The sequence below is a fragment of the Mustela nivalis genome (genome assembly GCF_964662115.1).
Source record: "Mustela nivalis genome assembly, chromosome: 8".
Lineage (NCBI taxonomy): Eukaryota > Metazoa > Chordata > Mammalia > Carnivora > Mustelidae > Mustela > Mustela nivalis.
Window position 1 is genome coordinate 38,796,308 of NC_139027.1, and position 12,580 is coordinate 38,808,887.

The window sequence follows — 12,580 nt, forward strand, 5'->3', positions numbered from 1 at the left end:
ACCCACTGAGCCACCCAGGTGCCCCCCAAGACATATTCTTTATCTTTCTGTCCCTTGATCTGTGCCTTTGGAGTGTGGGGCGAAGGGTGTGGGCTTCTAAAGGGCTTCATTACTCAGGGTCCTTTGCTCTCTGGCTTCTGGTTGGAGTTTGGCCAATGGGAAGAGATCAGAAAGTGGGAAAAGAGAGAGGTTGGGGTATTTAGTCACCCGGCTCCCTCTCTGCCTTGCAATGGTTCCAGCAGCAGCAGCTTTCTTTACCAGTAAGCCAAGCTATTGGGTTGGGGGTAGAGAAAGGAACTTCTCCCATGGCTATATCTCTTACCAGTTGCAGGAACAATATGGTACACCTGACCCCTAGGTCTAGAGGCAGTAATGGTTTCATACTATTGCTAGACTCTGGACCTCTCACCATTCCTTGTTAGTTTCTTAAACTTTACCCTTACTTCTGTAGATTGTCCTGTTACTAAATTCTCTTTGGGTAAACTCTGAGCGTGCCTTCTGATTTCTGCTGGGACCTTGACTAATATATGCTCGGCCTCCGCCCCTTCTCAGCTGATGCTGTTCTACAGTAACCTCTAGATAGATAATCCCAGGCTTCAAGCTTCAAAGAAGTAGTCAGAGGTTCACCTAACACATCTAGGCAGCCTCAAGAAACACGTAAAGACCCAGAAATTACCCATGTGGAATTCTTTGCTATCCTCCTCTTTACCTTTCTGCTATCCACTACGATTCTAGAATGAGATTTCTATTTGCTGCCCAGTCAAAATCCATACTAGTGCAGGTTCCATGGTTTGGTTTAGGTCAAGTGGAGAAAACACTGTGAGGTCTCCCGATCCCCATCACACCATCCCCAGTTAAAGACGTACTCACTTGCCATTGTTAAATATGACGGTGCAGTTGGGCCAACAGTCATGGTTCACCAGGCCCAGGTTGGGGAAGATACCCACGCCCACCGCCTGCAGGCCCCTCTGGTCACTGAGTGTGAAGCCATTGCAGCTAATCTACCCAGAGGAAAAGATGAAAGAGTCAGTTAACATACATAGATCAGGGACAGAACACCATCCTGGCTGCTGAGAGTTCAACAAAATAGAAGACTCGGTCGCATTCTGGAGATGCGTGGAGAGTCTCCTATTCTCTAGGTCACTCCAAAGGACCCTCGAGATAAGCACCCTGGGGGGAGTACCGTACTTGCTAAAATGCAAGGCCACCTTGGAAGTTTGGGGTAGTTGTATTCTTTACAAAGGCCAAAAACAGAAATGTTGCTTCTGGGAAGTCTTCCCTTTTCCTGTATCTGGGTCTCACATGAGTCTTCTCTGGTCTCTATCTTGGTTTCTCTCTCTCTGCCCTGCTCTGCCTTAGTGTGTCTGTGTGTGTTTAGGGGTGGGGATGTTGTATGGCCTAAGCCTCCACTACCTCTTAGACTCTTATGGCTACAAGAGGTCTGGCTTTGCTGCTCCAAGACAGCACTCCCCAAAAGTCCTTCCTCTCCTCTCCTCGATGTCCACAGCCCCCAGCTCCAGGCTGTCCATTACCCTGTCCACCATGTCTGGGAAAAGGAATGATCTCATTTTCAATGTGACCAGTGGACAACAAGGGGTAGTAACTGGGTTTTTGTTTTCAATACGAACAGGAGAAAAAGTAGAAAGTACAGATAACCAAGAGGGTAAATTTCTATCCAAATCTACCATTTGAAGATAACAAATAGTTTGTGCATGAGATGCCAGCTTCCAAGAAGGAGGGAATGACTTCCTAGTAAGGAAAGAAAGAAAGAAAGAAAGAAAGAAAGAAAGAAAGAAAGAAAGAAAGAAAGAAAGAAAGAAAGGAAGGAAGGAAGGAAGGAAGGAAGGAAGGAAGGAAGGAATAGAGAGAGAGAGAGAGAAAGAAAGAAAGAAAGGGGGTGAAAGTTCTTTACTTTGGGCCTCTGTCCCCTCCATTCCTTCTCTCGGCCTCCCCTCCCACTCTGCCCTGCAGGCTCTGAAGAGGTCTTGGCAGACCAATCCCAGCAGTCACCGGCACTGCCCACCCCCCGCCCCCAGCCCCTGCGATGTCACGAGGAACCGTACCACGCCGAAGATGTGCGAAATGTACTGCATGCTGAACTGCTGGCTCTGGGGCGGCCAGTACTGCAAGAAGGTGTCCACGTCCACCCGCAGCTCCTTCTGCTCCTCCTCCCCAAAGTGCTCCACGTGGTTCTGCAGGCCATCCACAGCGACCAGGCAGCCCTCGGTGAGCCCGGTGCCCTCTCTCTCCACCCGCCACATGATGCGGGCCGCCAGCCTGTGGACAGGGGCAGAGTTAGGGATGTCCCGAGGCAGTCGTTTGTTCCAGATGCATTTACTGACTACCTACTGTGTGCCAGGCGGTGTTGAACTGTATAGACGGAATTTCTTTAATCATGGAGCTTTTCATAGAGGGGGAGACCTAAGTTACAAATGGAAACTAGTGCTAAGTGCTATGCAGAGAATAAAATAGGGTCATACGATAGAGAGTGGCTGGGGGAAGGGAAGCCACAGTGATCAGAAGAGGTGACGTGGAGGGGGAGCCCCGGAGCTGAAAATGGAATGAACAGAAGGAGCGGGCTCTGGGCAGAGGGAGAAGGAGCAGTGGGCACAAAGACCTTGAAGAAGGAACGAGCTTGGCATGATGGAGAAACAGCAAGAAGGTCAAAGTGGCTGGAGCCTAGGGAGTGAGGAGTACAGAGCAAATAAAGGTAGAGAAGTGGGCAGGAACCAGGGCTCGTGGGGTCTTTGAGACCATGAAAGGGGTCTGCGGACACTGAGCTATGGCAGCCTGGTCTCTACTGATAGTATGGCTCACTGAGATGGGCACTGGAGAAGGAGTCTAACAGCCCGGGTTCATATCTGTTTCAAGTTACTGTATGACCTTGGGCAATTCATTTGAACCTCCCTGAACTTAGCCACAAGAGGGATAATACACATCCCCTGAAGTGGTATTTGGAAGACAAAGTAACATGTTGGATGTCCACATGTGTGTGAACTTATAGTCTTAGTGCTTAGAGAGAGAAGTGGGAAGACAATCCAGGTGGGGCAACAGTATAAGCAAAGGCTCGGGGGCAGCCAGAGGCTGGGCATATGCAGGAAGCAGGGAGGGACTGGTCTGGCTGGGACATAGGGTTCTGGAGGAGGAGTGGAGGCAAGGTGGGACAGGAGGGAGTTCTAGAGAGCACAGGGCATTGAGTGAGATAGGGGTGCACCTGAGTACAGTGAGGGTCCCCATGTTAATTGATCACAAGATGAAGCCTATGACTGAGGGACATTTGGCAACTCTCAGCTACTCACTGAATGCATGCTGGCCAGGCACCTGCAGGTCTGGTGGCCTAAGGCAGATCCATCCCCTGAGGGACCCCCTTGGCAAAGAACAGGCCTGCTTCTCCTCTTGTTTAGATCATAGAGTTATTTCTGCAAAGATGCCCTGCTGGGCATCTTAGGTGCTTGGGAACCAAGGTATCCCCACACAGAGCTCAGGACAGCACTGGAGAAAATAAGGTTCGGGCTGGGTGTCTGTTACCTCCGAATATTAGGGAAAGGGTCACAGAGCTCAGAGAGTAAAAACAAATGGGAAAAAGATTTCGACTCAGTATCAGAAGATATTAACAACTGGGACTGTGCAGATAAGTGAGTGAGCTCCCCATCACGGAAGGTAACATTTACATAGGGCTTGAAAGACTAAGTAGGATAGTGAGGAACTATTTGCACTCCCATGTTTACTGCAGGATGATTCATAAGAGCCAAGATAGGGAAACAACCTAGGTGATGAAGAAAAGATGAAGAAGATGCAGTAAACATATATAATGGAATATTATTCAGCCAAGAAAGAAGAAAATCCTGCCACTTAACACAGCATGGATGGACCTTGAGGGCATTATGTTAAGTGAAACAAACCAGACACAGACAAAAACTACATGGTATCTGCTATATATAGTATCTTAGAAAGAAAGAAAGAGAAAAAGAGAGAAAAGAAAGAAAGAAGGAAGGAAGATATGTAGGAAGGAAGGAAGGAGAAAAAAGAAAGAAAGAAAGAAAGAAAGAAAGAAAGAAAGAAAGAAAGAAAGAAAGAAAGAAAGAAAGAAAGAAAGAAAGAAAGAAGTTAAACTCACAGAAACAGAGAAAAGTGGTTGCCAGGCTCTGGGGCGTGGAGGAAACAGGGAGAGGCTTAGTGAAAGCACAAACGTTCAGCTATAAGATGAATAAGGTCTAAGGATCTAATGTAAAACATGGTGACTATAGTTGATAACACTGTATTGTATCACTGAAATCTGCTAAGAGAGTAGAACATAAAAGTTCTCACTTGAAAAAAAAAAAAGGAAGGATATGTCAAGTGATAGACGTGTTAATTAACTAGATGGGGGGTGGCATCCTTTCACAATGTATACATATATCAAGTCACCATGATGTACAGCTTAAATATCTTACAAACTGATATGCCAATTATATCTCAGTAAAGCTTTTTAAAAAATTAAAATAAGTAAAATAAAATTGCAAAAGAGTACTTTGTTTGTTGGTTGGTTTTAAAGATTTTATTTCTTTATTTGACAGATAGATAGAGAGCACAAGCAGGGGGAGCAGCAGGCAGAGGCAGAGGGAGAAGCAGGTTTCCCACCGAGCGGGGAGCCCGATGTGGGTCTCAATTCCAGGACCCTGGGATCGTGACCCGAGCCAAAGGCAGATGCATAATGAAGGAGCCACCCAGGCACCCCAAAAGGACAATTTTTTTAAAGAAGCAGGAGTTCAACAGATGAAACTAAGGGAGATGTGAAGGTTGACTGAACCATTTCATTTTGTAGTTTCTTAAAAATTTCTAGGATATGATCATTCCAATCTGTACTTTAACTTCACACCCTACAAACCTGGTGAAAATGCTCCCAATTTCACCTTCCACTTTTCGTCTGCTCTCCACTCTCACTTCCCAGCACCAACCCGCAGCCCTACTTGGCAGTGTAGACCCTGAGATTTCTGGCCTTAGCGGCCAGGGTCATCAGTAACAGTTGCAAATGCCTTTCCCGTGTAATGAGGATAGAGGGCAGTTTGCACAAGCCCAGGGACTAGCAGGCTGTGGTGCTTAAAAAGCTCTGCATTTCTTCTTGGCGTGCCTCTCTCTTTCTTTCCCTTTGATCTTTTGCTTTGTTTCTTAAATTCTGCATATGAGTGAAATCAGAGGGTATTTGTCTTTCTCTGACTTATTTCACTTAGGATAATACTTTTTGAAAAAAATAGTCATTAGCTCTATGTCATTGCAAATGATTTCATTCTTTTCTATGGCTGTGTAATATTCCATTATATATATACATATATATAGTATTCCATTGTACATATATGTATATGTGCATATATATATATATATATATATATACACACACAATATATGTATATATTGTATTCCATTGTGTGTGTGTGTGTGTGTGTGTGTGTGTGTGTGTGTGTGTGTGTATCTACCGCATCTTCCTGGTGCGTTCATCAGCTGATGGACACATGGGCTGCTTCCATAATCTGATGATTGAGGATAAGCTGCTATATAACCATGAAGAACATACTGATGGCTACTGGCAGTGGGGAGGGGAATGGAGAAAAGTAGGTGATGGGGATTGAGAAGGGCACCTGTTGTGATGAGCACCAGGTGACGGGTGGAAATGTTGAATCATTACATTGTACACTTGAAACTCATACTATACTCTCTGCTAACTAACTGTAATTTAAATAAAAGCTTTTTTTAAAAAGCTCTTCATTTTTTAAAGGCAGCTGCTGCGATTGAGTTCTAGCTCATTTGGCTAAATCTTGAGATTTTTTTTTCAAGAGAAACCAGAAATCCCTAAAAAAAAAAAAAATTTTTTTTTTAAAAAGAAAAATAGAAACCAGAAATCCTTATTTTTTTTAATGTGGCCTTTCCCAATTTTTTAAACATTGGCAGGTCAATTAAAAAAGAATTAAACACCGGAGAGCCATTGAGAAAGGGTCTGCCACCAGCTCCAACCAGTGGTTGTGGACTGCAATGGCTGTTGCAGACATCCAGGTCTAGATGGGCTCCCAGATGCAGAAGTGCCCCTCTCCAGTCTCTTTGAGGCTCTATCCTGACTTGCACACAGCCTGGCTTCCTTGGGCCTGGGAATGCTTGTTACTAAGGCCTTTCCCCACCTGACATTTGGGAATCCTAAGTACCACCCCCAAGGCCCAGCTCTGACCTGATGTTCTCATTGGGCACCTTCCCATATCTCTTGATGGCCGAACACTCATTCTTGTGGTTCAGCCAAGCATCCTTCTGGCAGGTACGGTCACAGTAGTGGGCAAACTTGCACTGTCCACAGCGATGGAGCTTCGCATCCTGCCTCTTGAAGCAGGTGTGGCACACGAAGTTAACCAGGCTGGAAATGGAGGGAGAAACAGGTGACTGGGGTGTCACAACAGAAAAGGAATGCACTAGACATTGGGCCCCCTGTGGGAGATACTATTGCACCCTGCTTTATAAACCTTTCAATTTAACTCAGCGAGTGTAGATTTATGACCCCTATTTGGTTGGCACTGGGAATACATAAGCCGTCAGAGTGAGTGAACCTGCATAAGGAGGCTAGGATAGTGGACCCATGGGGTGTTCCTGGAACACACTTGAACAGACACTTGAGGAGCCCAGGAAGTCTTCCAGGCCAAGGGACTGGGTGGAAATTCCTCATGGTCCCCCTGCCAAAAGCCACAGGCCATTGGCACCACAGGGAGGGAGGGAACGCTCTGTGTGACATAAACTTCTCATTCTTGAAATGCAGTGACCCTTTCCCTGAAGAATAAAACTCATATCTACAATATGAGGGAACATGAAACATGATACATTTTATACAAAATGGGGTCCGCACATCGTGATACATGTCAGTTCTGTGCGTTTTGCAAGAGTAACAATTACAAGGTCACTGATGTCACTCAGGTCATCCACTGTATTCTCCTGGCTCAGAGAGTGAGTGGCAGTGAAGGAAGTTCGTGCCTGCCCACTCAGGAGGAGAGGGGGAGAGGCATAGGCAGATGAGTTTCCTTACCCCATGCTCCCAGCCCCCAGTGTTCCCAAGAGAGAGCTTGTGCGTCTCCCAGGTGGGAGCTGTCTTTCAGGCAGAAAAGGGTATAGTTAGCAGGAAGGAAATGTACTTCAAGACATAACCTAACACCCAGAGTGAGTGAAATCTGGTATGATGCGCAATATCTCAGTATCTCTGCAATGTGGGGAAAAGAAATCCTGGCCCCTGAAGTAGAGAAATGATGAAAAGAAGTTCAGCAGTATGCACAGAAGCACGGAGCTTCCCGGGGAAAATGGGTATGTAAACTCAGGCTGGAGTTATAGTCAAAAGCATAGGAAAATAGGGGTTTTTAGAATCATACGTTCTAGAGCCTGAAAAAAAAAAAAAAAACTTCAATAAAACATACAAGTACAGAAATCCCTTGTGTCCATCCCTGACCGAGCCTTTTTGAAATTCCCATAGTAAAAAAGAGTGTACTGCTTCCAAGAAGAGTTAGTCCATTGTTAGCCAGTCCTAACTATGGCAGATTTCCTCTTCATGATAGGCTCAAATTTCCTTCCCAAGAAACATACTCCTGTCATCTCATTGGGCTCTCTAGATCCTTGTCCCATGGAACAGATCTGGGCAGCTCAGTGCTTCCAGAATCTGAAGACCACTAGTGTGACTCCCCTTCAGTTCCCCTTTCAACATTAAATATTTCCAGTCCCTTCAACAATCCCATTCTGGTCTCAGTGTGCCCACAGTGGGTCCCTGCAGCCAAAGGAAGGTGGACACAGCAGGGCAATCAAGCAAGATCCAGTGGCCAATGCCAGGGCAACAGCCCAAAGGCCAGGTCCCATGGTCCCAGGACAGCATCCAGAAATGGACAGACAGGTAGAGAGCCAAGCTGAGGGCACTGCATGGGCTATTGCTCTAAGCTAGGTCCTGGGTTTCCTAAAGTACAGTTTTCAGTCTCTGGGTTGCCAACTCAACACACCACTGTGTCTCCAACTACTACGAGGTGCATTGCTAATAATTTGTTATTAACCATGAAGTATTCACAGGCATGGAAGGTTAGTGGTTATTTCTAAGTTTAGAGCAGGTTCAAGGGTATCCCCATAATAATGTCTTCCTCCCTCCTCTGCGATCCCTTAAGCTTTCCCAGTGAGAGAGGAAGGGTAGAATTACACTGGCATATTTAGAATTGCAAAGAATCTGCACCCATCGTAGCTATGCCGCAGAGGGTATTCCCTGCTTGAGAAGGTCATCTACCACAAGTGCTCCAGCAGAACAGAACACACGGGCAGGGACCCTGATCATTTAATGGTGTCAACAAAGCCCAGAGATGGGAAGCTATAAATTTCTCACATCTGCCTCAAGTCAAGATAGCATTCTCTGGCAGGCATGTGAATGAAGTTCATCAGCAGAGATTGAACTGCTGAAGAACCCAAGTAATTTGGATCCCAATGAGGCTCCAAATTTTGTTTCCTGGCCACTCAAAGGTGGATGGTGAGTCACAGTGCTTTATCATTATGGTGCTCAGAACAGAGTACAGTATCACATTTCCTGGATCTGAACATTGTGAGTCCGTTAACTCTTTCAGCAAAAAAATTTCACAGTTATTTAAGATCAAATGACAATTCTAGACACCAGAACCTCCCAAGTTTTCTTAAAGGTGCTGCCGGCGAGTCAAAGCTTCCCCCAATGTGTCTATACAATGCTGTGTTTTTTAAAATAGCTTTGAGGTATGACTGACATACCTATCCAAAATCTTTAACTTTATAGACTCAGACATATGCACATACCTGTGAAACCATCACCATGACCAAGACAGTGAACCTATCCAACACTCCCCAAAATTTCTTCATGACATTGAACTTTTTTAACCTGAAGTGGGGGCCTTCCCCTTTATCCCTAGCTGATAGTATTCCAAATGGTCCAGACCACTCTGAACTTTCATTCTGCCATCACTTCTATCAGTAGATGATACAGGGCTAAGAGCAAGTCTTAGGTTGGGAAGAGGAAGGAGGAGCAGACGCCCACTTCTGGGGTCTCAGGACCCAGAACAGAAATACAAACCCAAGGCAGGAAAGAAAGGGAAACAGTAAGAGAAGAAAGAGAAGCAAGCATGATCATGCTGGCTGTCACTTGTGACTTGTCACATGGAGTTCCATGCCTATCTGCTCTAGGGGTGCTATCAGGGAACAACCCCACATTGGGACTGCTCTAGCATTTTACGCCCAGTTTTTAGATATTTTTAGACTACTCAAGTATAATATCCTCATATTTTTATTCATACAGATATATTCACATCCGTAGACATATTTCATGTGGAAACTGAAATTTGCACCTACCAAATATTACGCTTTGCAGTTCCCGCACTATTTCACTGTTTCACATTTTAAACAGAACCACAAACTCCAGGTGGTCACCTAGAATAACAGAGAAGTTCTGCTGCTTCATCTTTGTGGGCTCCACTTATTTCTAATATATTTAAACTTCAGGAAGACGTAGTAGCACAGGGGCTGGAGACATGAATCATGGCCAAGCAATGGAGAACCTTAAGAACTTGCTCTTGCAACAAACACATGGTGGAAGACATGGGTGTTAGGTGTCGACCAGATGACTGAAGAGTCCTCTGGCTTAACCTCTGGACAAGATAATTTGTTACCTTGGGTAACAAGATCACTTGGGTAAGTGATTTTAAAACGTGCTAATTTGAAGTTTATGAAAAAAAAACAATTGTTTTGGGGTGCCTGGGTGGCTCAGTGGGTTAAGGCCTCTGCCTTCAGCTCAGGTCATGATCCCAGGACCCTGGGATCCCACATTAGGCTCTCTGTTCGGCAGGGAGCCTGCTTCTCTGTTTCTCTCTGCCTGCCTCTCTGCTTACTTGTGATCTCCATCTGTCAAATAAATAAATAAAATCTTTAAAAAAAAAAAAAACAATTATTTTGAACTGAGACCAAGGTAGACTCCCCACTCCCCACCAAAGAAGAGTATTGTATCCTTGACATTGTTTAGAATTACTGATGCACACTGACAATTAAAACCAAGTCTTTTAGTTAGGTTTTTAAATGTCAGTTTTGTTATTGTTTTTAAATTCTGTTTAGACAACACCCCCTTACGGTCTGCCCCAGGGATGTACCTCTGGCATTGCCCTCTCCTTGGTCCACGCTGCTTATAAAGCTCAAATTTTCTTAGCCTGGCTCGAAGGGAGGCAATACATCTGTCCTGGAACCTGCCTCCAGGATCCCATGAACTGACTTACTACACTTCTAATGGGGCCTAATTATAGAATAATCTACCTGCCATGAATGATGGCTATAAAATGTCCAAAAGAAATTCTAGTGGAAAGCCCCTTGTGCCTTCTAAGTCACTAACAACCACTCTGACCAGGAGAAGGCTAGGGACAGAGGTCCCGTGCTGCAGCATAAAGACTTCACTCCAGACCGGGTGTTAGAGTGTTAATTTGAAATGATTTTTTTTTTTTCTCATAGTGAACTCATAGTAGGTTCCAGATGTTAGCCACCAAATTATCCAAACTGTTTTCTACAGGCTCACACACTTGTTTTACAATCCATCCTACAAGTTTTCTAGGGCCTGGGGTCAAGTTTTATTTATTCATTTTTAAAAGATTTTATTTATTTATTTGACAGACAGAGATCTCAAGTAGGCAGAGAGAGAGGAGGAAGCAAGCTCCCTGCTGAGCAGAGAGCCCCATGTCGGGCTTGATCCCAGGACCTTGCGATCATGACCTGAGCCGAAGGCAGAGACTTTAACCTACTGAGCCACCCAGGCACCCCTAAAGTCAAGTTTTAAATCCTGGTGAAAAGCATTGTGAGTTATCTCCTAATTTAAATCTCCTTGGGATGAAGCCGATGTTTCTCTCCAACACCTCACCTGCCAATAAGCTTAGCCCTAAGGCTGGAACCGGGAAGGAGGAGGGGGTGGGTATGATGTAGAGCTGGGCTTCTCGAACATAGTGTGCATATACACCTTGTTAAAATTCAGGTTCCAATTCAGTAGATCTGCAGTGGGGCCTGAGATTCTGCATTTCTAACAAGTTCCTGGGTGATGCTGAGCTGTAACTGAGTAACAGGAATGTAGAGATGGGAGAAAACCTGCTCCTTCCCGTAGGATATGCACGGAAGTGTCAGGAAGGCAGGAAGTCAGTCAGAGCTGGGTTCAACTGATTCTAGTAGCTACCAGCTGTGTGACCTCAAGCAGGTACCTTAAACTCTCTGAGTTGTTGTGTCCTTATGTGAAAATGGGAATAACAACACCTAGATCTTGAAATCTTTTAGACAGATGAATATTACTTGTTAATGAAACATGCTTAACTATTTTAAGAAATTCAAGCAAGAAGAAAATTATAAAGAAGTTCCCAAATCCCACCACTCTCAGAGTGATTTTGAAGATGAAATGAAATGTAAAAGAGCCAGCTCAGTGAGCCTTGCACAAGATGAGGGCTCAGAAGCTGTCAGCCTGGTCCACCAGCCCATCTGCCATGTGGGGAGGTCAGGCCAGGTGATCTCAGAGCTCCTGTTCTCCTCCAGCATCTTCTCAGGCAGCCGCCAGCAAGGAAGACCTCCCAGCTAGAGTGGAACCCCTGTAGGAGGGGCAGGTAATTCTCTAACAGAAATACCTCCCTCCTACATACTTTCCCCAGTGAGAGAGAGAGAGTATCCAGAAGACAGGAAGTCCAAAACCGCTTTTTGCATTCCAAGAGAAAGATGCTTCCTCCAGCCAGCCTTAGCCAGGAGACCTTTGGGAAGTCCCATTTTTCTTCTGAGGCCCTTTTTTCAGTGCTTCACAACATTCTGCAATTTTCAAATAGAAGTTGTAAGCAATTCTCCTCTGTTAAACCTTCACAGCAACCCTTTAGAATAGTGATCACAGTCTTTCCAGGGATATTATGCTTATAGGAGTTCCAGCTGCCTCCACTGCGCCCAGCACAGAGGACAAAGGAAGGTGCCAAAGCCCACCTTTGGGCTCTGCCTGCAGCCCTGAGCATGCTTTGCCCTGGCCAGCCGGTTCCACTCACTCCTTGCTCTGGAGTCTGTCCTGGGTTATATCATCTGTCAGAGTCAAGAGGCTGGACGTGCAGCTGCTACTCAGCTCCTTGTATGGAAACAACTAGTTACTGGACAGATAGATGCAAAGAGAAGGTGCCTGCAAGGTGGACAAGGCTTCCAGAAATAGCCAGAAAGGACTGAACCAACTACTCTGGCTTTTTGGGCTCCTAAAAACTGTCACCCTGCCAGGGGCTCTTCCCTCAAAAATGGAGGGGAAGGGGCATGTCTTAAAGAATACTCCACCCCTTAAAAAAAAAAAATTTTAAAATTTAAAAAAAGAATACTCCACCCCTCAAGTACCCAGAGGATTTTATAATATTTTCAATTCCTTCTTTCCTTGCTTCCTTGTTCTTTCCACTCTACCATCCTTTCACAAGCCTTTATGGGCATCTACTGTGTGTTGTGCCTTGAGCTTGGTAACAGAGGGCCTTAAAGATAAACAAGACACAAGGGCACCTGGATGGCTCAGTGGTTAAGCGTCTGCCTTTGGCTCAGGTCATGATTCCAGGGTCCT

The 12,580-nt window shown here is 45.3% G+C and overlaps 1 protein-coding gene across 2 annotated transcripts in view; it reads right to left on the reverse strand.

Annotated features, from left to right (window-relative positions):
* SMYD1 (SET and MYND domain containing 1) overlaps positions 1-12,580 on the reverse strand; it is a 41,782-nt gene that overhangs the window by 17,916 nt on the left and 11,286 nt on the right. For both annotated transcript variants that reach the window (XM_082743480.1, XM_082743479.1), the window contains exons 2-4: positions 6,197-6,376; positions 2,064-2,277; positions 871-1,001 (exon numbers count right to left, since the gene is read on the reverse strand). In XM_082743480.1, coding sequence (XP_082599606.1) covers positions 871-1,001; positions 2,064-2,277; positions 6,197-6,376 — 525 coding nt within the window. The remainder of the gene's footprint in view (positions 1-870; positions 1,002-2,063; positions 2,278-6,196; positions 6,377-12,580) is intronic.